Source organism: Chlamydotis macqueenii, chromosome Z (genome assembly GCF_036417535.1).
Source record: "Chlamydotis macqueenii isolate bChlMac1 chromosome Z, bChlMac1.mat, whole genome shotgun sequence".
Classification (NCBI taxonomy): Eukaryota; Metazoa; Chordata; class Aves; order Otidiformes; family Otididae; genus Chlamydotis; species Chlamydotis macqueenii.
Genome location: NC_141593.1, coordinates 19,354,413 through 19,381,471, shown reverse-complemented (window position 1 = coordinate 19,381,471; position 27,059 = coordinate 19,354,413). Strand labels below are relative to the sequence as shown.

Here is a 27,059-nt window from a genome sequence, read left to right as displayed (position 1 = left end):
GTTCTGAGGGGGCACTGGCAGGCACTTACCTTCTTGCCCGCTGTAAGTGGTATCTAATAAGGTTTGCATTCCCATTGCTGGCTGACAGTCAAGGCAACTGCAAGACCTTTCTGCTCTGCTCAGTTGTCTACTTCCTTGGAACTATTAATATCTTTGAGACCTCTACCTCTGTCTCAAAGAGAGACAGACACATGTGGCATGACTGAAAAGGTCATCTTTCCTAGGAAACTGGGCTGAGCGCAGCTGGTGACCATTGCTGTTCTTCAAAGTATCTCCTACGCCTGCAACTATGGTAGCAGACCTGGTTACACCGTGCTCTCCTTTGTAGGCTAGATGGATGGGACCTCTGCTGTCCAAACAAGGCCATGGGCTGGACTGTGTTAAGAAAAGCGTTAAAACAACATTAAGCTCCAAAATAGGACATTGCTAATATTACCTCAGCAAAGAGCAGTGCTTTAGCACCATTCTGAAGACAGCTAGCGTGAAGATTGTTAACAGAAATGCTACGATATTTATCCAACCTTTAGAGTGGTAAGATTTATTTAAAAAAAAAAAAACGCTAAAGGGGGACTCTCAGCAGTGACAAGATGCACAGACTTGAGGGGCAGTTACTAGTAATGCTCTAGCGAACACCTTCTTTTCCAGTCTTTCAGAACAGAAGGTTTCCATATAAATTTCATTTATACTGATTTTGATTGTGGCTTCCAGATGCCTTTTAAAGGAGTACATTTGGACAATAAGTTGGATACCTGGCAAATTGTTTTTTCTTTGTTTACATGAGACATTTGTTGAGCAAACACAATCCCTTGCTTCTCATTGTCATTAAGTAACTTTCCTCTAACGCATCTCCAAGTGCATGAAAGCAATGGCAGGTTGGCTTTTCCCCCCTGTAAAAAAAACATCCTGGGGACAGGAGCTTTTAATTGCTCTGCCAATACCAGGTGTGTATTGTAACTAAACAGCAGACTCTGATCTTTGTTAGTGCTGTCTGTCTCTCTCCTTCCTCTGGCACTAACATTTGCCCTTTAAAAAGCACTAAAAAACAGTGAAGGATGGAACTACGAACAGGCAACCCAATTATTTACATTTTTAATGCAAAGTTAGATGCAGGCATATGTCCGTGCTCTCAAAGCTGCTGGCGACCCTGCCTTCTGCACCAAGGCCTCCAGCCAGCCACGGAGGCAAAACAGAACTTGCTGTTCTAGCAAGCTCTGTGCAGAGGTGCCAAGTCCCACTTGATTCCTGATTTAGATGCCAAAATTACAGTCCTAAAAATGCTTCTTCAGTTGCTGCCTAAATGCACAGATGCCCAGTATCCCCAGTGTACCCACAGATGCCTACTGTACACATTACCCCTGAGGGCTCATACCCCAAGGCAAGTGAAGGTTCACTCCAGTCTTGATGCTGGGGCACTGCTGCCTTGTGCCCCAGCCCCATCAGGATTCAGAAATCAGTGGTGTTCCTGCACCATCTTAGTAGCAGGCAGGTCTTGCAGGCTTGGTCGGATCACACAGAAGTGCTGGAAGCCAAACTGCACCTTCTATAAGGACATGGCACTGAGAAATGCTCCGCTTTCAGGCTTGCCAGGATCCTAAATGGGTTTAATTTGAAGAAATCTAATCACCCCTGAATCGGGTCCCTAGCATCTTTCCAGCATGACCATTATGTACGTAAGTACCTGAGCAAAGAAAAAAAATGAAAATAAAATAGGCAAGAGAGGCTGATTTTGGTTTGAAGTGAGAAATTTTCTTCTCATTTTTGGTGGAATTTATTTTCAAAGCACTGGGAATCAAGAGAAGGAAAGAAAGAAAAAGCTGAAAATAAAGACTTTAAGGAAGAAATGGCCCAAAGGAGATGAGAAGAGAAAGGATGGAGAATGGAAAAACACCCCCAAATATGCAAAATAAGGTAAGAGTTAAAATCTGAGGGGTAAAATGACTCCCTCTCTGAATGACAAGCTGTGGAGGTGCACTGAAGCCCTGGGCACTGCTGACACTGGGACATGTAACATTCAGAGCCCTTTGCAGGTGCCCTGAGTGCAGCATGAGGGCTGGCTTCTGCTGGCCCTTGCAGAAGGGAAGGTAAGAGCTCACCCAGAAAGGGTCTGTTTCATTTTGTTTTCTGACATCATTTGGTGGCCTCTGGGAGAGACGGTGTGCCAGGATACATCTAGAAAGCAGGTGACTGCACCCTAAGGCATGCTCAGACGTGCTGGGTGCCCCCAGCCATGGGTGACCCTGGGTGGCAGAGTGTAAGAAACGTGGAGGCACAGAAAATCTGAGGGGAAGGACACTGCCCTGAAAACTGCTGGACAGAATATAGAGCCAGAAGTGCATTTTAGTGGGACATCACACTAGATGATCATCAGAGGTCCCTTCCAGACAACACTTCTATGATACAACAGCTCTGTTTTCCAGAGCCTTAACCAACCTGAGCCAAAAAGGTGGGAGAGGACAAAAAGGACCTTACAGAAAAGGCAGCCAGACATTTGGGGCAGATCTTGCAGCACCCCCCTAGTACCTGGTGCAGTATGAGTGCATTAGCTATGGTTTTATGAACATATGAAGCTTTGAACTCAGCTGAGATGTATAAGACAAATATATTAGAAAAGCTGTGTGAGTAACGCAGCTGGCAGGTGTGCATGCATTTTACTTGCAAGAAGTTCCAAGTCTTTTTTACTAAAATGCTTTAAAGCATGTAAGTGCTGACTATATTAGGGTTTCACTCAATAGTGAATGCACATAGTGCTCAGAGCAAACATTAATGAAGAGAAAAAATAGCCTAAGTATTACACTCCACACTCTTTTTCTGGTCGTGACTAGTGAATAAACTTGTTTAAATGTGTTTGCTGTGATTCCCATATCAATATTAACATTATGTTAATTAGTTCTCTCTACTGGCTGGTTTGTCATGTTTGTCTTTTTTTCTGAATTTATTTGATCCTGTCTGTTTTAATCTCATTGTAATATTACTCATTTAATGATGCTAATGTGTTAGCCATAAACTAATGAACCATGAACTAATTTCTGAAAAAACAACGTACCACTTACAAAAAGTACTGAATAGGGTGACAAGGAATGGTTAAGATGTGAGATGGTCTTTGTGTCAGGAATGATGAAATGGTCTGGGAATTTCAGCCTGGAGAAAAAGGAGGAGTATGATAGAAGTCTCTGAAACCAGTGGCGTTACAGAGCAGGTAAGAGCAAACAATTGTTTACTGTTTCTCAGAACATAACAGTAAAGAAATATCAGACAAAACTAGCAAGTGGCTGATTCAAAGCAGAAGCATGTAAGTTAGACAAATTGTACATATTTAAAGGATGTTGTAGATGGTCAGATTTTATATGGACATCATTGGACAAGCCCAATGGAAAAAATCCTGAAAGGGCTATTGAATAGAAAGATACTGCCTTTGGTTCATGAGACCCATGAATATAATTTGCTACAGTCTGGGAAAGCACCACTGTATGTTTGCCTTTTTATATCTTTCACTTAGCACCTACCTCTGGCCACTACCATAGATAAGGTAGTATGCTGCTTGCAGCTATGTTCTGTGGTGGTATTGTCAGTGTCTTGTCCTATGTTATTAACAATAGACTTTAAAAAAAAAATCTAAAATGGAAATGAGAAAATCCTGTCTTCATAAACACACTGTTAATTTCCCTTCAAGGTTACATCTGGTTTTCTTAACCATTACTTCTCTCTCTTGTGAACTTCCGTTAGTGTTATGAGAGAGGTACTGGGAGCTACCATAGGATATTTGACTGCTTTAGCCAGACCTTCACAGGTAACAAGGCCTGTTGCTGGTTGATCTAAACTTACGCTTGTTTGTTTTACACTTGAGAAATAAGCCAGCACTGAGATGTAAAGAAATAATTGATTACATCACATTAATAAAATTGAAGACCACACTTCTCAAAGAGGTCAGCAGCCACAAAAGAGGCGTGACTTTCCAATAATGCTATTCTCTACAGGACACCATGTTTCCTGGGGGTTTAAATGCCCAGTGCTCACTTCAACCTTTTGAAAATCCAGCCAAAAATCTACATGTATTAATTTTCTCAGTGACTTCAAATAAACCAGGGCTGAAAATAAAACCACACTTGAGAACAGAGTATTTCACAGCATGTTCTTTGTACAGGACTCACGTTGTTATTGCTTGTAATTGCGGCTGTAATCAGCATTGCAGACCATGGCATTCAAAGGACCCACAGTCTTAAAATGTCTTGCTGGACACAAAAATCTATATTGTTATTTTAAAAACTTGCCTGCAAGAGATGTTGTCAACTCACTGGCAGAGAAAGAAAAGAAAGTTCCAAGGGTTTGACACAACCTGTGCCCTTCAAACTGGCCAATGTGTCCAGAGCACTTACTACAATTCAGGGAAACTTGTTCTGCTTTTCCTGACACCACCTCCCACAATCTCTGAGCAGATTTAAGAAATGATTGCAGCTGTACTGGAAACATATAAAGATTTTTGCCTGAGCACAGTAAATGACAAACTGGATCACAGACACAATTTATCCAATATAATAAGCTGCCCTTGAGATAGCCACAGGACATACGTCTCAGAAAGGAAAACCCCAAAATAGATAAAGATGGGAATATAGAGGATAATCTGCTTCCATAAAGATTGAATTCTAAATCCCAGGAGTTACAGTCTGCTTTAAAGCTTGAAACATGAGTTTTGATATCTATCTCATTACTCTTTTTTTTTTTTTGCAAGCATTGGTTATTACAGCTGAGGATTCTTGACTGTACAACATGCAAAGTTCCTTCATGTTTTGCTAAATTCATGACCTTGGGGATTCCTTGTCAACTTACGCCATTAATCTTTCTGTAGGAAAATAGCTTGAGGAATAGAATCTCAGATTAGTTGTGTGACTTTAAAAAAAAAATCTTCAAACTACATTGCAAATTTATGTTTATTGCTAGACATTTTTCTGCCTGGTCTAAATTTGGTGTAAAAGTATAGAGTTACATTTTTTTATCTCTTTCTCCATTGAATACACTTTCCTAGCTCCTATTAAAATGAATAAATATTAGAAATGCTTACGGGGGAAGAACAGATTATAGAAATATGTATAATGTGACAGATATTTCTGCAAAGAAAAATATTCTCTCTTAAAGCAGGTGCCATTTCAGTTTTGTTGCAAACATTTTTTGGAAAATCATTTCTTCACAAATGTTGGCAATTTTTCTGGACATGATCTGCTGTTAAACCTTTTCTGTTACCTTTCAAGGACTAATTTCTGGTCATTTTTAATGTATACTTTTGATGTGTGCTTTCATACATAGGTAATGCTGATTTAGACAGAGGCCATAGGAATATATGTTATTCTGATGAAATTATATACCAAGACAAGCAATTGCACAACTAGAAAAAATATTAAAAAAATAAGGTCAGTGAATTATGAATATATATAAGTTAAGAACCACCAACATGGGATTAGATCCAGCACAGGATATATTTCACATATACTGTGAAATGCTACCATCTCTCTCTCTTTCCCATGCAGTTATTCTTGTAACGCCCTTTCCCCTAAACACGTATATAGGAATAGCGACAAGGATATCTTATTTACACATCTGTTCACCAGACTAAGCCTTTACCTTTTAAAAGTAATAACAAACTCATGCCCAGCACAGTATAAAAATTGACCTCCAATAATGCCAAGGTTTGACTTGGACACCCGCTGAGCATGCTCTCCAGAGATAAGCAAATCTGAAGGAAAAAACAGGACGGGTACTAGTATTGTTGATGTTCTGAAGATTTTCCATTACAGTTTGGTCAATGTGACCTCAAAAACATGTCATGGTATGAAAGGATATCACTGCTGGGCAGAAACAGACAGAAGAGTTGTTCACGGCTCTGTAATTTTCTGCGTGGAGAACATCTGCCTCCTAGAGGGAGACTTCATGAAACAGAGGTTTGTGTTATTTGCACCTGTGTAAATGTGCAGTAGACGAACTGTTAGCAGTGGGAGCTGGATATTGTTGTCTTTCTGTTTTGGATTATTGGTATTGGAAATCATAACCTAAATGTCCTCAACTTGCAAAAAAAAAGTCTAGTTCACATTTTGAGTGAGCTATTTCGTCAGTCTCTCCTTTCCTCATTTTTTTGCTGGTTTGCTGTGTTGTTTTTTTTTTTTAATTTTTCCCTACCTAGGATATATCTGCCTGTAGCTATAGCTACCTAAACATATTGTATGTATACAGCCAGATGCCTAATCTTGCTGTTTATCACAAATGTTGTAATATACTTCCTAGCTAAGGAGCAGCATAAAGAACGTTTTATGGGATACATCTTTAGTCTAAGCAAGCCTCTGAGCCAGGGCTGGTCTTGTGGACACTTTTAGTTGACATACGTGTCACAGCTCTGCATAAGGTCATCCCTGGACACACGTCCATTCTAATGATGTTACAGTATTAGTGACATCAACAAGGACAGTTCAGACCTCAGCCTGCAGAAACAACAGGGAAGTGATGTTTGACTGTTCCTTTACTGTGAATGTATCACAAACATTTCATTAAAAGTACCGTAGCAATTAATGACATTACCTTGTGCATTCTCACAAGCAATCATAAAGCTTTTGTAATTTATTTTCTTACCAAGTTGCTCTGCTAAATGTTTGCCTCTCTCAGTGAAGATTACGCGTTCATCCTCCATGTCACATTTGTTACCGACCAAAATAACCTGGGCGTTATCCCAAGAGTATGTTTTGATTTGAGTTGACCTTAAAAGAGAGACACACACAGAGAGAGAGAGAAGTCAAAGCAAAGCAAATTCCTCTTAAATAAATTTCAAACAGAATTGCAACACGACGAAAAAGACAATAGTGATTTTGACATCTAGGGTAACATGATTCTGTTTAATTCTGGATTTCAAATCAACTAAGGATTATCTGTCAGGAATTATTATTCCAGGAATAATATCAGCACAGGTTTTACTGTTGCTTTTTAAAACAAGACAGTCTTTTAATATTTTTTTCCTGCCACCAACATTCTTCTTATATTTTTAGAAAGAAGTGATGACACTTTCTCCTACACAATTAAAAAAAGTATTTTCACATTTTAATGCAAACCTTATAATCTAAAATCAGAGCTTTGAAACAAAATTAACAGCTTATTAATTTCTCATCTTTCACCTTTTAAAATAAAGATCTAACTTTATCAGCAAAACTTCAAGGCCATTCTGTCTTCCTTCTGTTGTTTTTCTCCAGCATGTTCCGCTATAGATCTTTGACCTACCAGGATGACAGTAACTTCTACATTATGCATTAAGCATGGACAGGGGCTGAGTTTGAACTTTAAGCTACCTACCATTTAAATTATACAAGTCCTAACCTTGACTACAGCTGAATTGGAGTATCTGAGGTCTTGAAACACCATGGTACCTTGAGTGCTGGTGGTGAAACATCTTACTGCTGCAAAAAAGTAAAAAAAAAACCTCTCTTCTGCAATTTGAATGCGATGCAGCTAACAGACAACTTAGAAGCACACTTGTAGCATCTCTGAGTCGCTGGATACCACCACTCTGCTGACACTCAGACCTCCTCTGTAGGAAGGAAAGTTCCAAGTCCTGGCTCCAGGCTCAGTCAGGATTGATGCTGCTGGCTACCACCTTCTAACTGAGAGCAGTACCTGCCTTTGAAAGTGACAAAGGATGCAGCAAGCTTACTTTAAGCACTTACACTTTGTCTTGGACTTGTGACTATGTCTGGCTTTAGGCTCTGAGTCAGGCACTTGCTAGGATATTAGTATCTCTTCTGTCCCCATACAATCAATGAAGAGAGAAAAAAGGTGTAGAGCATCTCTCTCTCTCTCTCTTTGGACAATACAGGGTGCTTAGGAAAACTACACTGTCATAGAAACTAACCTGCTTAAGTACACATTTAGGAGAGGGCACCCTGGAAACGAATCGTATTGTGTGTCAGAGCCCCAGATCTCTGTGAGGTTAAATAGCTTCAAAAATCTTTCGCCTGAGTGTTTTGGAAGCTGGTCTGTGCGGGTGCTAAGTTCACTAGTGACCCCTTCTCGTAACATAGGCGTTATCTCTACATATTAAAATCCCTGCCTGCAAAATGTTTCATGCAAAAAAAGAGATCATGATGTAGTCTGACAACCATTTCTAGTGAAAGACAGCAAATGGATCAGTACCCCCCATCTGGTTTTGCTTATTGCGAGACCAGAGGGAAGGACATGGGCAAAAACTGCTACAGCTATCTCTGTAGCCCTGGGTCCAGTGCCATCGCCCACAGGCCCAAACCCCTTTGCATCAGTCAAAGCACCTTTGAGCCACGTGTGACGGATTTGTACAGCTGGGCAAAGGAATTTGAGGGGAAAGATCACACTGCCTTTAGGGTTGTTTTACTTCATCAGAATGACCAAAAAGAAGCTGAAGCAAGCCCCAGGCATTGTGTGCTACAGATTGTTCCCTTAGGCCTGCCCTGATCTTTCCTTCAAGAAATGGACACTGTGCTGTTTAAAATCTGTTTTATAGTAATTTGAGTAGGCGATCATAAGGTACAGTGACCAAAGCAGAGGTCAGACTTCCCTGTACACTTACATTTCATTAAAGATACAATTGCTCAGGAAAAAAGGGGACTATGCATTCATTTTGGCAGAAATGTTCTTTTGGAACCATGCTGAGTTCTTCTGGAATTTGTGGTTAAGCAAAATACAATATATATATATTTTTTTTTTTTTAACCAGAACTACATTTGTCACCATAGCAACTTTGCAAATACTAGTAGCTCAAACGCCAGAGGATGTTAGTCCATTAAGGACTCTGAAAGAGCTTAGCTTTGAACAGTTATGAGTTGCAGGTCAGTTTGTTCCCCTTAGGTCAGCAGGAAATTTAAGACATTTTAAAAGTAAATTATACAGTAAACATATTAAGCTTTACAGAAGAAATTACTTGTGTATTCTACAAAGGTGAAATAAAAGAAATTGATGAGTGAAGAAATACAATCTGGAGAAATATCATCACACCAGAGTACAGAGAATTCATTCAGCCTTGTTTTGCAGATTGTTGCTTCAGAGCCTTACATGAGTTTCTTTGCTTAAGAGTGTAATCGCCTTCATTTTACTGCAGCCAGGCATGATTTTTCATTCTATGACCTATGAACCTGTGCATTCAAATGTTTCTCATTACCAAAGCAACTTATTTTATTCTTAGACTTTTTTATCTGGTGTGCTTATGTCTCATCTGCTAGTCACAAATAATTTTTTAAGGAATAGGAGAAGAGATCTTGGCCTTGATAACAATTCCAAAGACTTATGTTTTGCAAAAGCCTCTATAATGCAAAAATACAACTGACTGTGAAAATCAGTCAAATGAATCTCCACCGAAACACACATCAGTAGGAGCTTGGATTCAAAGAATATAATAAGCTTATCACTGTTACAGTTTTTTTAGACATACATTTCCACTAACGGCTTCTATAGATTTTGATTCCCACAATTCTCCACAAAAGCCAACACACAGGTTATTTAAAAAAGAGATTTTGCTGCTTCTTGCATACATGACCTTTCAAATGACCGTGGCTTCAGATTAATCCAAAACACAAACCAATGTCCTTGTAAAGAACTTTAGCCTCAGGAAGATTGAAGACATGAAAAGGCAGAGCTGATGTTTGCAGTAGGCTGAAAACTGCAATTCTTGTTCAGTCTCAGTGACTTGGTGTATGTCAAAAGTAATTTACCCTGTAAATCTTTCACATTCTAGCTGTATGGTAGGCAGACAATCTGCAACATGCTTCAATTTTTATAATGCTTAGACACCAGAGGGGCAGATTAATGCAGGAGTTCAATGATCCATTACTTTCAGTGATCAACGCAAGACTTGTTCTCCCTTTACTGCAATTCTGACATGTTCTTGGTCAGAAAAGAGTACTTGCTGAACTTTAACTAAAGTAATGCTATTTGCTCATCTTAAAACAGTTCTGTATTTTCCACTACTGGTTCAAAGCACTTTAGAGTTACACCAATAAATCTCTGAAAGACTTTTGTACTCTTATGACAGAATACTGTCAAAGGTAATACAGAGGCTTTTTTCCTTTGTTTGATGGAATGAAATATTGTGTGAAAAAATGTTTAAAACACAGTTTTCTGTTTTGGACACAAAAATCCTACTTTGTTTGAAATGAGCCCTAAAGGAAAGGCAAAATTAAACATTTTACACTGGCATATGTAGACAAGTACACTGCTTCAGTATTACTGTGCTACCTAGTTCTGCTCCTAGGAAATGCCTTGTAATACTGTTAGTTCACAAAATATTCTTCTGAAAATATTGCTTTTTAGTTCAATAGAGTACAGTGAGATTTTGTATTGCTGCAACTTCTAACTGTCATTTACTGAAGGGAGAATAAAACCACTGTTGCCTAGGCAAAGCTATCCACTGTTACCTCACCTCTCATGAACACACAAGTTTCAAAGTGAATATTACAAAGCTTAAAATGGTGAACACACCATTATAAGGACCAAAGACACTATTATAATGCACTACCTCCCTCCAAGTCTGCCAGAAAAATGAAATGTCTGTTCTTGTTATAACCAAGCATAGTGAAATGCACCTTCATGACAGAGAGGAAGCCGTAGGTAAAGGGTCTGTGCTGCAGCACGTTATCTTCTGGGAAAAGATCAGGTACAAGCTTAAAAGGCTATATCTGTTCTCAGACAAGACTCTGCTTGAGGTCTGTAAAAGAATCAGTTTAATTAAGAACTTGGTTCTAGCAAGAAAACTGAAACCAACCATGAAAGAACAAAACTTTCAAAGGAGCAGGAGACTAACCTTCGTGCCACGGTGTGACCCTGCACCTCTGAAGATGCAAGGGCTTAAATAATTGTCTGGGTAACAGTGGCAGTGTGTCTGTGTGCACTCGGCTGAACAGCTTACAAGAAGTATTGCACAGCATAATGGAGTGGGGTTCAGAAATACCCAGCCCCACATGGTTGAGGTAGCTGAGAGGCTGGAAGCCAAGATAGCTAGCATAGAGCAAGACAGGAACACTTCTGTGCTGTGATGTTACCATTGTGCAAACTAGCTTATTCACATTAAATTATGTGATAAAAGCTCTTCTGCACATCCACAAAGGAGCACAGAGAGACAATGGCAGGTGGGAGAGCGAAAGTAATGTCCTGGATGTGGCTGCTTCCAGGTCTATCACAGGAGCCATCAGCTTGTCAAAGGCCCATGTCCACAGGCCTGGAGGAGCATAGGGGCACAAAGGCAGGTGAGAATTCAAATTAAGGACTCAGAAGAAGGGACACCACATCCAGGCTCCTCCCAGGAGAGCTTCAGCCCCACTGCCCAGGCGTGAAATCCATCACTGTGGATCAACACTGGAGGCTTGTATGTCCAGGTGCCAGCAACTGGGGAGACTGGGATGCATGGGCAGCTACTGGGCACACTGAGTGCATGAGTCCAGTTGATGGAGGGACCCACATTGTATATATGTCTACACGGATATATATTCTCACTGGTGGACCTCCATGCTGCTCTGGCAGGGAGGGGAGCAGGATGAGGCCGTTGGTGCTGTTTGTGTTTGTGGGAGCGCTCTGTGTGTCTGTCTATGATCTATGTGGCTGGCCATGTATATATGAACATAAACGTGTTGTACATGTGTGTGTTGTGTGCACATGCCTGCTGGGAACACACCTTCAGCCTCACTACTGCTTGGACCTGGGACACGGAGCCACAGCAGCCTCGCCTCTCTCGAGCGGTCAGATTCAGTGTGATGTATTTTCTGCTAAGAGTTCAGACTTAGCTACACCTGAGTAACACTGCATTGTACCCTGGAAAAACTGCTACAGAAGCCAAAGCTGATGCTTGTTGTACTCAACATATTTCAGGTTGCAACCACTGATTGGCATACCTTAGGGTTCACTCTGAATATATCTCCAAAGGATCACTGTTTACTAACTCATCTATGTCCAGAACAAACATGAATCTAACCTGGAATAGCCTCTAGTATATTCTCACACACAGACAGCCAGGCTAGCAAACAAATATATTCAATAAGCATATGCCCATGTTGTAAATGTATCAGGAATATGAACTTTTAGAGACATCTGCAATCTACGCACCACTCTTTGGACCTAGAGCCCTCCACGGATGCCTCCCTAGAGAGGCTGGTTTCTATGGGCTTTTTAGATGAATTATGTAGTAAGTCACATGCACTGACAGCAGAGAAGCACCATAATGAATATGCTCTGAGAGGGCCATGTATAATGTTTATTCCAGTGAGTTCAGGGAACATGTTGTACTTCTGATGTCCTGGTTTCAGAAAGAAGTACGCAATTAGCTGGAGGGAATCATCTTGCCAGGAAAACAAATTAAATAAAACAAAGCAAATTCCCCACCCAAACCAAATTAACAAAATCTCTACCAACACCTTTTAATTTTTTTGAAGTTCTTGTTATGTCAAGTTCATTGATTCATCCTTAAAATTCTCCTATCTCCGTCTCCAGCACGGTGCCTTCAAAGCCCATTAGCTGAACTCTCAGGGCTCACAGTGTCATGATGGAATCTGAAGAGAAGTCTGGGTTATCTAGTCTAAAACTTTCTCTGTTTATTTAAGTATTTGGTGAGAGAGAGTGTCACAGAAGCAGCTGTTAAGTTTGGAGGTGTGTCCAAAAGCATTCAGTGCCCTCTGTTGAACTTCTTCCCTTTATTTGCAAGTGAGTATGCCAAATGCCTGGCTACCTCTGAGCAGGAAAGCTTGCTTTCCAGCATTTTTAGGAGACATAGTTTTCCTTTGGTAATTGAGGCAATGGAGGGTATCTTTCTCCTCTTCCCCCAGTTCCCATCCTATGATGTAGGAAGGTATGGCACAGCCCTCTCCAACTGTTGACACAGGCTAGGATGGTAAGGGAAGCTCTGCCATTCCCGTCTTTCCAGGGTACAGGATTGTGACAGAAGCCTTTTCCCACCCTTCTTGTCTGTGAGGAGCTCTGGCTCTCTCCCCATTCAATCCCTCTTTTCCACTAGGTGAGGCTGAGGTCTCCCTCATACTACCAAGAGCCTTCTATACTTCAGTGTGTACCATATGCTCCACTCCTTTCCCTGTGCTCTCCTTTGTGTCTCTTAAACCCTTATTCCCAGCAATCCTGATCTATTTTGCATCTTAGGAATACCCCTATATTTTGGAGTTTTCCCATGTCTTCTCTCTGTCCCACAGATCTTGGGGATACGATGGAGATGAGACCTATACAGGATTATTCTATATAGCATGTTAAATGGTTGCAGTGCTCTATCTCGATGGTAATTTGTAAGCTGGCTCTGTACAACTTGCTCTGCACTTGGTGCTCAGACCCTGCTGCAGGGAGGGCAAGGAGAGAGGTGGCCTCAGGCTTTCCATCGGTTCTCCAGGAAATAATCCACTGTTACTGGGAGATGAGGCATCCAAAATATATAAACTTACCAATCAAAAACCTGAACTCAACTTTCTGATTGGAATTTTGAAAACAGCACCAAGCTTAAAAATTCAAAGTGCTCTGAGCAAAAACAAGACAGAAGAGTCCTGGAGTACTTGAATACTAGACTTTTTGTGGCCACAAAAAGTGCCACTTTTTGTGGCATAGTAGAAATATACTGGAAATAATCAGTAATAACAAAAAGAAGATACTAAAATTTGCCAGATTTTAGCTGGACTCATGAGTAGCTGAAGGTGTACACAGTCTGAAGAAACAGAACTAGTTTTGAGAAACAGCTCAGGATCTTTCCTCCCTTACCAACAAGGAAGATCTGATATTTGCCACTTTTAAACTCAAACTATTCCTACTCATTTCATCATTCTGGCATGCTCCAGCTGAGGGCCGTAAAATCTCAATGTTATAGCTAATAGAAATTTTTTACTTCTTGCATTCATGAACTTCTCTATAACTATTGAAGCAATTAGTAAAAACAAAGAAAAGCAATCAATAAAAGAAATAATTATCAAAACAGAAAGTGAGGTATATGAACCTGTGAAAGGAATGAGGAAATTGGACCTCAATCCTTCTCATTGAGGATTTAAATCTAGTGGATGTCCTAGTATCTCCACTTCTATTCAGAATAGATTATATATATTTAATTTGGGATGCTTATTTTCAGTGATGGCACCAGCACCTGCTGACTGCAAGTGCTCATTAACATATCATAAGAAAATAGGCTAAGATGTCCCAGCAACACAGCAGTATTGAATATGAATGGAGGAGGGCAAAGCAGGGGAAAAAATGAACAAAATAAATTTCTTCCATCCTCAGTATCACAAGCAGCAAGGGAAAAGGATCTGGGAGAAGTGGATGTAATAGCAAAAATGGGACATACCAATCCCTTTACTCTTACAACAGTCTGGGATATGTTAATATTGTCCAGGACCGACTGTATTTGATGTGTCAGTTATTGTTTACACAATATAGTGTTTTCTGTCTCGATTGAAGGACAAAAGAATTGAAAAATGCCTTATGATTGTGAAATAAGCTGATATTGAAGAACCCAGAAGAATACCAATGACTCACCACTTCCCTCTGACAGGCTTTATCTTCCTTGTGCAGAGCCAAAGAATGCACACCATGCAATCAAAGGCCACATGTTTAACCTTCCCTTGAAGGAAGATAAATCGATGATGCAGAAGCTGCATGACAGGTGTGACACTAACAAATTTCGTTTTCAGCCAGCAGGCTAGTCAAAATGAGCATTACCCAGAGCATCACAGATTTTCAGTGTTCTGGTAGGAATTGTGTCTACTTTAAAGAACATAAATCTAGCTTTGCCAGTGAACAAAACACAAAAGCTTAACAGAAAACTTCAAGTTTCTGTAACTTCATTTTAGAAAACTACATGCCACATTTCAGTTTTGACAGTTTTTATCTTAAAGATAATAAAAATGAATCCAGTTCTTTTGGAGGGTAAAACTGAGCTAATCTTTAATATATACATTTTTATAACTCTATGCAAGGAAATATGACATATAATTTTGCAATTTTTTTTTACTAAAAAAAAAAGGAAAGAACAGCTAAAGATGTAAGAGCTGATATCCTCTGTGTATTTATGACATTTATTCTTATGTAAGTATCTTAGTGATAATCCATTACCATAATTGTAATAAGGAAGTATATGCTTGTTCAATAATGAACCCTCTTGGGAATGCCGTGGGTCTGCATTTCACATAATGCAATAAGAAAAGATATGGCATTGATAACTACATAATTCTGTGTGGTGCCTAAGATGGGAGGTAGGCATCACAGAGATTCATCAATCAGAATTTTCTTTCTCTCTAATCAATCATCTCTATCTGTTCTTACCTTGCACACGGAAGTGCGTTCCCATCCAGAATCCTCTGCTGAGTACTTTATTGAATTACATTCAATTTTTAATGTAACACACAAATAATTTTCTTATAGTCCATGAATTAGCTTTGGTGCCTTTTCTGTACAGTGTTGTTTCAAATAAGAGTGGCAAGTGTTTGTTGTTGTCAGAAGGTTATTTTCTGACACTAAAATGCAAATCCACTGGATAATGGAATGTGGTATCAAATGAATGTATTGTGGGCAAACGACATTCATGTTCAAAGTGTAGTTCTTATGTATGTCCCTTTAGTTGGAGTTACAATGAAGAACCAGAAGCCTGCATGGCATGCTTAATTTGTATTAATCCAGTTGCAGACGTCCTTGATTTTTGCATCTTTGGCACAATCTCTGCATCCTGCTTTCTTCCCAGCTGTCAAATACACCTTGAAACTACTTTCCAATACCAGTGTAGTAGGAGCCCAATTATGCACTTACTACATTAAAGAAAAAAAAAAAAAGATAAAAAAGAAGAATGTGCTCTAAGTTAGTACTAAATTCTGTATCCCTTCTCCCCCAGTACCTCCTGTGCCTGAGCTTTGACGGCCATCTCTTTAGAGGAAAAGCCCACCAGGTGAGGCGTTTCCCTGCACCTGCACAGCCAGCACACAGCTGGCACTTAGCAGCTGGCAGTCAGTCTGAGAACAGCCTTAGGCAGCGTAAGGTCCCAGCGCACAACATGCTGTCCTGACACTGCATACCCTGGAGGCCTTTTTGTCACGCAGGCAGATGGCTTCGTATGGAAGCTTCTGACCTGCTCCCTGGCAAGGTGGACTTTAGCTGAAGGTGTGCAAAATTAATAAAAGACAGTAAATTCCCTGACAAAGTCAACTGCATTTCTTTCCTTTTCTGGTGTGTAATATAGACTTATTTTCCAGGCTATTTGTTTAGAAAAGTTGAACAGATGTTCACACAGACAGTGGAGCACTCCAACAAATACTGTGTTAGACACCAAGGGCAGAGAGGTCTTCCAACCTGCTTCCTTGTATTTTATGTCATGACAAAATAATATAAAATAGATTTCAATATTTAATTCTTATTCACAGGAGTACAAAATCCTCTCCTACAACAAGGTTTACTTATGAGCAGACCAACTAAAATAACACATTTTTCACAGTGGGACACAGTAATGGCACATGTTAATGAAGAGTTTTTGTGTCATGTATAATGCCGCAAGCTGTGTCATACTGGGGGAAGTGATTTAGCAACTCACCACACAGACAAAAGGCTGTACATTTTCATTTTCTCCCCACTGAGAAACCTGCCATTAAATTATCATCCTTCAAAGCTACTACTACACATGCACAGTGCACACAATCATCAAAAATTAGTGTCTGAAAAGAGATGGAAAAAAATATTTACAGGAAAATAATATTCATGGAAATAGTAAAAGCCAAAATACAGTCTGCACTCACACATCTTTTGACTATCCCCACAGTTTCATGTTCCAAATGCTTCCAAATAAATGATCCTGTCAATCACCAATTTATGTTGATTGTACAGACTGTCACTGGAACTCTGAGTAATGATGTTAATCAATACAGCTGATCCTAACTCTGGTATTTGAAAAACATAGCTGTGAAATAAGGGAGCGTTGATGTAATTTACTAGAGCAACTACAGCATCTGTTTGAGTATATTACACTTTTAAGTGAATGAGCACTTTGCTGTCACTTAAAAATCCTTGCCATTTTGTATTCATATATATATATATATGAATGGCAAGGATATATATATATATAAGGAAACAGCAACAGACACATATGCATGTGTCCTCACATTGGCTGTTTTTCTTCAGCACAGTGACATGCTTTTGATAATTTTAATTAAAAAAGACAGTTAAGCAAGCAATACTGATGCTGGAATTCTGGATTGACTCTGACTTTTTACTGTTATATTTCATTATGAAATTTGTTGCATGTTTGTAGCTATTAATCCCTTTCAACCTGTTTCACTAGGAATGCCTTTCAAGTTTCTCTCACTTTGTAAATTCACTGGTTAGGGTTCTATTTCCCTGTTGATTGTTTTAGCTTTCATTTATCAAGTTTAAATGAATTCTGCTGGTGCTTCTCTTATATCTGATCTTGTTAGAGGATTTTGAGTTATTTTTTTCATTTGGTATTTTGCACAAACTCTTTCATAAACAACTCACATAAATTTTGTTCTGCAATGCCTGTGTTTGTATTTAACAAAGGGGTTAAAACAATCAGACCTAATGTTAATCACTGAAAAAGCTTACTAGGTTGTTGAAGCTATCTGTGATAAATTATCATGGTCTATCCTTGCAAGCCATGTGTCAGGGCTATCATGTGAGTCATTTCACTTCCTGTAGATCAGATAGACAGCATTGTTTTACTAAAACATCAAGGATATGTTACTTCTGTAATAGTACATTTTATTCTAGACTGGCATAAATTCTATCAGCATTTTGTCTATAAAGTTATTTATCTTGTTATCTTCTAGAAGCACAGCAAAGCAAACATTCAGAGACATACTTGAGACATACTTGAACCTTAGGCATAAAAATGTGATTCCACCATTGTGTCTTTGCACCAGTTCCTCCTTAGAAGTACACATGCAAGCACAAGAGATCTGAGGTCTGAAATTTTGAGTCAGAATACATGCCGCCTAGTTTTCATCTGAACATTTGAGTTTCTGCCTTTTTCAGAGATATCTGAAACCGGACTGGCATAATGGCAACTACCTTAATCCCACTGTTAACTGATAATGCTTAATCAGACGAATGTGACTTATATAATTGTTTTTATCAGTATATAATAGTTTTGTTTTTTTTTTTCTTCAACGTCCTGAAGGTAAATCTTGAATTAGTCTGGTCACATTTTGCTTTTGGGATACTGCTGATCCAAATTAATTTTGTGAGGGCTGCCAGGAGGCTAGGACAACAGTAAAAACCATTTCACTGTCTACATTCTGCCTGGCACAGGGTGGCAGGATTGTCTTGCTGACTCACCCTTGCAAGTGAGTAAATGGCAGGGTTATTTCTGCTGACTCACAGAGGATGATGGGAGGCATTAGACTTCAGATTTTATTTCTAGGATTAAAAATAATGTGAGAAAAAAAAGTTGTAAAAAAAATGAAAGAGTTGCATACTCATTCAGAGCATCAGTGTTCCTCCTACCGGATTCACAAATCAAAAGACTGTCTTTATATGTCTATTACATATTTGAATTTTTCACCACAGTTCTTAAAATAAAAGTATAGTGTTTGTCCCTGACCCCAGAGGCCAGAGTTAAAAAGAAATCCTAAGCATGGTGGAAGCTGTCAGCACCATATGCAGGCATGCATACAATTTTTGAGTAAAAAAAATTTGAGATGAGATTTAAAGCTTTCTAACACTTTTGAAAACTGAACACAGTGGCATTTCAATATGATATGGCCTAACCTCTCCTAGGTCTCATGTTGAACTTTCATAAATTAAAGTTTATCTCACTCTGCCTGTGAGCAGTTTAAAACGTACTGTTCAAACCATGTTACCTAACACATTTTTAATGTTAGAGCTTCTCTCTGATAATAAAAGATAAGTGTTTAAGATCATCTTATTGATACTTTGTCACTGACTTCAGCAGGTAGAGATCCCTCTCGGAGGACACAACTGTGTGCATTACACAGGTGCTTGGGTAGACAATAACCTTCGGATGCAAAGATTATAAGGGCAAGCATCACAAATCCAAAAGTTAATCAGTGAAATTGTTCTGTATCCCCAGAGTGGTAGAGCAAAGTAATACACTGGAAAATCAAAAGAATAAAACATTTCCTATGCACAGTTCCTGAAATGAAAGCCTAGAATTGCAAACAAGTAAGTGTGAATGAATGAGTTGGACAGCAGGTCTGTAAAAAGCATGGAGTAGAGCAAGTGACTGTGCTTTACAACCAAACGTTTCCAGTGTGGATATAACTGTATGAACAAGAATGTATTTTGCCCTGGAATGTAATAAACTACCATGCACTGCCAACTCTGATACTACAGCAAATCAAAATAAAGCAGTAAAACTTCTGCCTGTATACCACATTCCTATTAGAGATTTCTCTTGGCAGATCTAGACAGATTAAGAGTCATAACTCTTCATGGCTCTGACACAAATGGGCTGGCTGGCAGAAGTCTTTTTGGGTGCAGTTCATCTGGGTTGTTCTAGACAAGTAGTTAGAATGAGACGAGTAATGTTTCTTGCCATTGACTAGAAGAGATCCTCATGTGTTTAATTTGGATATGGATATCTGCAATCATAGAATCATAGAATCACAGAATGGTTAGGGTTGGAAGGGACCTTCAAAGGTCATCTAGTCCAACCCCCCTGCAAGGAGCAGGGACATCCCCAACTAGATCAGGTTGCTCAGAGCCTCATCCAGCCTGGCCTTGAACGTTTCCAGAGATGGGGCATCCACCACCTTTCTGGGCAACCTGTTCCAGTGTTCTATAACTCGCATCGTAAAAATTTTTTCCTAATTTCCAATATAAATCTACCCCCCACCATTTTAAAACCATTACTCCTTGTCTTATTGCAACAGGCCCTACTGAACAGCCTCTCCCCATCTTTCTTGTAGGCCCCCTTGAGGTACTGGAAGACCGCTATCAGGTCTCCCCGGAGCCTCCTCTTCTCCAGGCTGAACAGCCCCAACTCTCTCAGCCTGTCCTCATAAGAGAGGTGCTCCAGCGCTTTTATCATCTTTGTGGCCCTCCTCTGCACCTTCTCCAACTGGTCCATGTCCTTCTTGTGTTGGGGGCTCCAGAACTGGACACAGTACTCCAGGTGGGGTCTCAATGTATCAGCTAAATTTACTCTGAGGAGTCTCACCCACAGCTTTGGATGTTCTCAAGGTCTCCAGGATTACAGAATTCACTAATAATGAGTGAATTATTCACTAATTAATTCATTCACTAATGATTTTTCTACAGAATAACAGCATCAGGTGAAGGTTCCCCACACACCTCTACTTTATAGATGCAAACTAGCAAACACTCAGGCAGACATCTCATACCAGAGAAAGATTTCTTCAGAGATATAACACTCAGGAGATAGTTTAGCTCATGAACTTACATAAGCTTTGTTGTTATGAAACATTTCTAGCCAAGGCTGAGTCCCTAAGGCATGTTCACTGCCTGTAACTCAAGAAGGAAAACCACAGGACTTGGCTTGTGGCAGACTGTAAAGACAGCTGAGTGCATCTCTGTGTGTACTGCAGATCCACAAAGGGTTACAGCCTGGGGCAAGACAGTACCATCTCCTGCCATCCACCTTCCTTTCCCCCTTTCTCTTATGCTCTCCTCCATCTGATCTCTTTCTCTGAAAGAGCAGAGAGGCCTCTTTCATGTCTGCTGTAGATAGAGTATTATTCTCCTCATATTTCTTCATATGGTTTCAGTCTGAACCAAGCATCCCCAGGGCAAGTGGAAAAAGACCCTGATGGGTGGACATGAAGAGTTCTGAGGAGGTTTGGGTACTATTCCTAGGCTGGGCAGATGAGAAATGCCAATATGATGCTCCTCTGATACGTGGAAATCCTATTAATATCATCCTGACCTTGGACCAAGTTGCAGGCCCAGCTGTGCCTTTTCCTCATCATTAGAGATGTGTAGAAATCCCAGCCTGGTGATAGCAGGACAGTGGGTGCAGGAACCTGTATTTCCCACAGACCAAGTGCTGGTAGGGACTCTGACTTAATTAAGAAAAATGAGATTCTGTGGATCATAGAATCATAGAATAGTTTGGGTTGGAAGGGACCTTTAAAGGCCATCTAGTCCAACACTCCTGCAAGGAGCAGGGGCATCCCCAACTAGATCAGGTTGCTCAGAGCCTCATCCAGCCTGGCCTTGAACGTTTCCAGGAATGGGGCATCCACTGCCTCCCTGGGAAACCTGTTCCAGTCACTTACAATCAGTAAGAATTCCCTGTGAGAATCCTAAATGCTGCAGCAATTAGCTCTTTATGAACTATTTAACTATTTATGTCTAGAATGAGGTGTAAAATAAGCAGATGTAATAATATGTATTCAAAGAGAAGACAAGCTCTCTTTTGTGTTTTTTTGCAAACCTAAGAACTAACGCAATTGCCACAAAACAGATCTGGAGGGAAAAAAAAAAGAAAAAAGGAAAAGGAAAAGGAAAAAGAAAATACCAAAGTTAACAAACCTCATTTCTTCCCTTGTATTTAGTTCAGCTACATTAAGTCTGTCACCACCAGTCAGGACGCAATGCTTCTGCTCCCTGTTTCTGAAGCTTCAATTTGCTATGCAGGATCTCAGTATTCATTATTTTCTCAAAAAGGTAAAACTTCAGCCATTTTGGTTGATAAACTCCCGACAAGAGAAGGCAAAAGCAATGCTACCTGCTTGCATATGCAGGGAACCAGAAGCCCAAGTGCTACTAACAGCCTCACTCACTGCTGCCTGATGAAACTCAGAAAGGCCTACTAGAAAGTCCACAGGGAGAAGAATTCCTCACCTGACTGTTCGTCTGTGAATTGGACTGCGAGTGTATTTGAGGAATAACCATGTGTTTTCCTACGCTGATCACTAGAGCTAAGAAAGACTAAAAGGGAGGAGTGATGTATCTGAAAAGTCTGATGGTATTAACCACCATGTCCCACAACAAAGAGAGGCCATGGCTGTCTTCATCTAGAAAAATGAGTGGATTTCACTGAAGCTAAATTCTGCATAGCAGCATTTGAAAGAGGTCTCTGCCATTCACAGCTGAATGAGAAGTTACAGCAAATCTCGCTTCATTTATACATGCCTTTATCAGCATCTGATGTGACTAGAGCAAGAAATCACTGCGTATAAAACCTTCACACCTCAGAAACTTCAGATAGCCATCATTGTCTGCTTAGCAATGTGTGCTGCTCATTTAACCTTATAGGCACGGCAGCTGCAGGTCAGAGTCACAAAAGGAATTTAAGCGGTCAGTTCCTAGCACAGACAAAATTTACTATGGTCTGAGTGCTGATCCTTCTTTTCAAGACTTGCCCAAGACAGCTAAAAGGTTATCTCCAGATTGTTATCTAACAGGAGGACTTTACTCATAGCCCTGCTCACAGACACAAAGTGTCCTCTGTAAGTAGGCTTTTGTACTGTGGATTTTGGACTTGCAGTTCGAGGAACTGCCGGTGCGACCGGTCAAGTGGTAAAGAGAAGGTCAATGGTACTCTATTAACAGAAAAAAAGAAGATATTTCAAGTGGGTGGTTCAGTCTCATCAGGGCTTATGTTCAAAGACACACACAATGACTACCTCTCAGATAGACAGTCCATAAAATGTATGTAATCCAAGACCAACTTGAAGCACAGATGTGGGAGGTTGGAGAGGGGAAGCAGAATGAACTGCAATGCAATTGAACTGCTCTCTTTTCCTGAGGGCCACAGAGGCCCTGAGGAACATGCAGCAACCTTCCAGAGAAACAGGGCTTGTCCAAGGACCTAGTGTTTCCCATGGCAATCCCATGACCTCCAGGTGAGCATTGAAGGTTTCAGTCTTCCACACAGAAGTAGAGAAGAGAATGTGGACAAAAAGGTTTAAATCTATATTATCTTTCCCCCCTTTTTTTTTACAACAGTGCTGAATAGATTGATTTAATAAACAAATTTTGACTTGTACCCTCTGGACATCTGGCATGGGAAGGGCTTAGAATGGAAGAGAGGATGTGACTGAGAAAGAAATTATGAGATATCTGAAACCAGTCCAGTTAAGTAAAGTGGGCTATGCATGAACAGATGCTAGGGATAATCAAGTACCTTTTCTAACATTTGTGGCAGATAATCTCTGAAGGCTGAAGTGTTACACTGTCCTTAAACAATTTAGAATAAGAAGGAAAATCAGATAAAAAATGGAGAACACCAAAAGTGACACAAAAGGTCCTATAAATTTATTGTAAATTGCATGTTACTTATTTATATATAATGCGTGAGTGACCAAGTCTGTGAGAAAAAACAAATAGCCCTAATCTTACTAAAGCTGAGAACAAATAGGCTATATTTTTTGTTAATACTTTATGATTACTAAATTAGAAAAATCTTCCCTCTCTCTCCTCAGTCTTGCCTTGAAGGTTTTTCTAAAATTTTTGCATAGCATTAGAAAACCCTCATTGGATTCTAAACAATGGCTGCTTAACGACAAATCTGATGAATAACCAGTATTAAACAAAAATAAATGTCTAAAGGCAGAAGACACCTATAAATGATATAAATCCTTAATATAAACAAAACTCAGTTTGCTGATTCACTTCCCACTTAGTCACATAGCGCAAAAATAAATATTTAAAAGCAACATAAATTAAGAACATGCTCTCAGTCACTGTGAAAAAAACCCCTGAATGTAAACAACTCACCTGAGGAGAAGAGATGTATGAGAAGGAAGTAGCTGCTACATTGCACACGGAAAAGGAGTTGGGCCTATAGCAGATGCAGCAATCTGCACAAAGCCATCTCTGGCTGCTCTCAGAGGAGAGGCAGGGGTGCTGCAGGAAGATCCCACGGAATCCTTATATGGAAGGACGACAGTGTGGTGCAGCATGCAAAGCAGGATGAATTAAATGTGCTGATTAAATGAACAGCTTGCTTTTTGTACTTCAGTGAAGTTCAAAGCTTTCTGGCCAGCTTTAAGCACACCTAGCAATCAAATCAATGACTTACGTTACAAAACCCTCATGCAGAGAAACAGGAGCTAATGCAAAACTGATCTCTTTGTATGCCTCTGTCCCTCACCTTTGTTCAGGGCTTCAAAAAGAATACATAATACTTTTTAATGGAAGTATAAATCTTGAAGGCTGGGGGAAGGGAGAGACCCTCCACTACAGTGCTGTTGAAAGAAGCTGAGGACAATGCCCTCTATCCCAACCCCCAAGAGATGAAGCAAACAGGTTTCCCCCAGATTGCATCTCAGGCATGCTGCATGCTCATCTCTTGTGCGCAGATCTTTAGCTAAGGAATCTGTGGTAAAACAGGCAGTGCTGCCTGTCCTGTTAAGGATATGTCTCCAAGCAGCAGGACACCTGGGCTCTAATCCTGATTGTAACAATCTTCCTGCTGCCTGCAAATCCACAGCAGGGAGGAAGGTGGCACGGGTTGTCCTGAGGACTCACTGTGAAGAGCAGGAGGTCTGTGGCAGGTCTTGGTTTGGTTTTTTAGCAATGTATTTTGTGCTGTAACACTTCAAAGTTGATTACAATGATTTTCAGAGAAAGGACATCTAAAATTTGGAGTCATGCTGTCCTGAGCTTTGAATTTGGGAGTTGAGTTCTCCTAAACTAGGTTGGTTGTTGGATTTACAAGTCTATTTTTGGACTGTCAGTTAGAATAGTCACAGAATGGTTAGAGCTCTGCTCTGCTTGACCTCTCACAGATACAGTAAATGGATGCAAACACTAAAACATCCCTCTTTCTGAGCTTGCCCACAAGCCATGAGAAGAGCTGCAAGCTTCTCATTTTCAGTGCTTCCTAAAGGTCTCCAGCACCGTGTGTGATATTTGGACATTAGTCATCCACATATTTGACCTTGAGGTGATCTTTGATGTGGTCTGGCTCATTCTTTCAATACCAAAGAATACAAATGGAACACAGCTGCTGTTCTTTCTCTGAAATCCTCGATTACTGCTTATGGTTGGAATACTTTTGTACAAAACACCTCATGTTTCCCATATATCATGATGCCACCAAACCTCACCTCTGCTTTACTGATAACTCCAGCCTGGATGGCCAACGTTTCATTAGTAATAGTAACCTCTGCACACTCTCCCACGCTGTCCTTTGTAGAAAGCAGCATGATGTTATGTCCCTTTAAATCTCTGCTGAAAACAACCTGCGTAGTGATGTCTCTGTTTAATGAGTAGCTAGCTGGGATGCTGTGAATGAAGTTATTATACTAATTCTCACTATTTCACTGGTATCCTATGTTTCTTTGTTGCCTTATATCGTTATTCCTTATGCTTCTGCTCATGCTTTGCTCACACTTTTTTGGTCAGGGCAGGGATTTTTACTTTTTTTTTTTTTTGTATTCATGTACAGTGATTAACAAAATGGTGTACCACATACTCCCTCAGATTTGACAATAACAAAGGGAGCTGCATACACTGAAGGAAAAGCCCAAGGACTAAGTCAGACAGCAGGTTAGAGCAAAGCACATGGGATTACAATATAGGGCTGGCTTGTAGCTGTCTTGCTCTTGGGGCCAAAATAGAGCTAAGTGAGGAGACCGAAACCAGAACCAGATGAAGTAGAAAGACATGAGGATTTTATGGACTGATACACATTAAGACCTCTGGCTCATGTTTGCTTCCACTGTGTTCAGCGAAACATGGCACTGCAAGCATATTAGTAAATGAAAAGGATATTGTATCTGAATAATATAACAAATTTCTACATCACAGAGAAACAGCAGTGCTAAAGGCTGAATATCAGCTAACTGCGTGCACTAAGGAAAAAACAAGAACAATAATAAAAGAGCAATTCATCTGTATATAAAGGTACTCCTAATTATTGCCATAACGACAGAATGATGTAGAGTGCTTTGCAGGCACAATGACATACTCTCCCACAATTCATAGCATTCTGAAGCTTTAGTAACAAAATAAAAACAGAATATAAACTCTTGATGTTCATTGTACTTTCAAGGATTTTATGTGTAATTCTACAAGGTTAAAGAGAATAACGTTTCTTTTGCACAAAAGCTGTGAAGGAAAAAATTGTGCTCAGCTCAAATACTCTGAAGAAATGTTTTCTATAAAGCTCAATAATTGTTTTCCTCTTAGTTGTGAACCAGTTGGTTGATATAGTCTATTTGGACTGTTAAAATGTTTGAACCTTTTTTAAGAAGCTTGAGGATTTGGACACATGGAAACCCAGCCATCTGTTAGTTGAGGTGCAAGTACATGTTTTGTTCTGCTGAGTTGTGTACAGCAGCAATAGTATGGAGGAAGACCAGTTACAGAGAGGTGACGCAGGGAAGTAACATCCCAGGCTATTGCATCTGTTTATGTAGTAAACATGAGTAGTTCAGTATAGCACAAGCAGTAAACACCATCACAGAACAGGAACTAGCTAAGAGGCACAAGACAAAGAAGGAAAGAAAACCAACATTTAATTTGGTGAAGAAAAAAAAAAGCAGCAATGCCTCCAATTTTTGTGAAACAGTAAAAGTCACATTTTGAAAAACACGGTACAATGAAAAAACCTGGACAAATCCATGTCAGGATAGTCAGGATGGAAGATGACTGAAAGAATTCTGCAGGAATAAAGGAATCTAAATGAAGGGACAGAGTCATGGCTGCTAAAATTTAGTGTTGATAAATTTAAAACATACACATTAGAAGGGATAATCTGTACAAGTCATCTTCTCTAATGAAATCTAAATTAATTACAATGACTTACGAAAAACCTCAAGTGTCATTGCAAGCTGCTTAATGAGAACTGGTGCTCAATATGCTGTGACAGTTAAATAACCAAGCAAAATGTTGGCTGCGTGTATAACATGATTGAGGGGAATACAAAAAAACTCCTTCTTGCCCAGGGTAGTCAGCCAAATTTAGGGTTTTGTAGGCAGGGTTCTTTTAAAGTATTTTGTTGGTTTATTTATTTTTTAAGTTTTGTAGGAAAGTATCACACGTATCTTTGATGCAGTTTTCTTACATACAAAAAAAAATGTGCTCAAAATGAGGTCACAACAGAAATTAAATAGGAGATAGTAATTTTTCTCACAGTTCCCAAACTGCACAAACCGAGC

General features: G+C 39.8%; 1 protein-coding gene across 1 annotated transcript in view; it reads right to left on the bottom strand.

Moving 5' to 3' along the window:
• RAB3C (RAB3C, member RAS oncogene family) overlaps positions 1-27,059 on the bottom strand; it is a 125,282-nt gene that overhangs the window by 12,945 nt on the left and 85,278 nt on the right. Inside the window, exon 4 of the mRNA XM_086770961.1 lies at positions 6,613-6,737. Coding sequence (XP_086627087.1) covers positions 6,613-6,737 — 125 coding nt within the window. The remainder of the gene's footprint in view (positions 1-6,612; positions 6,738-27,059) is intronic.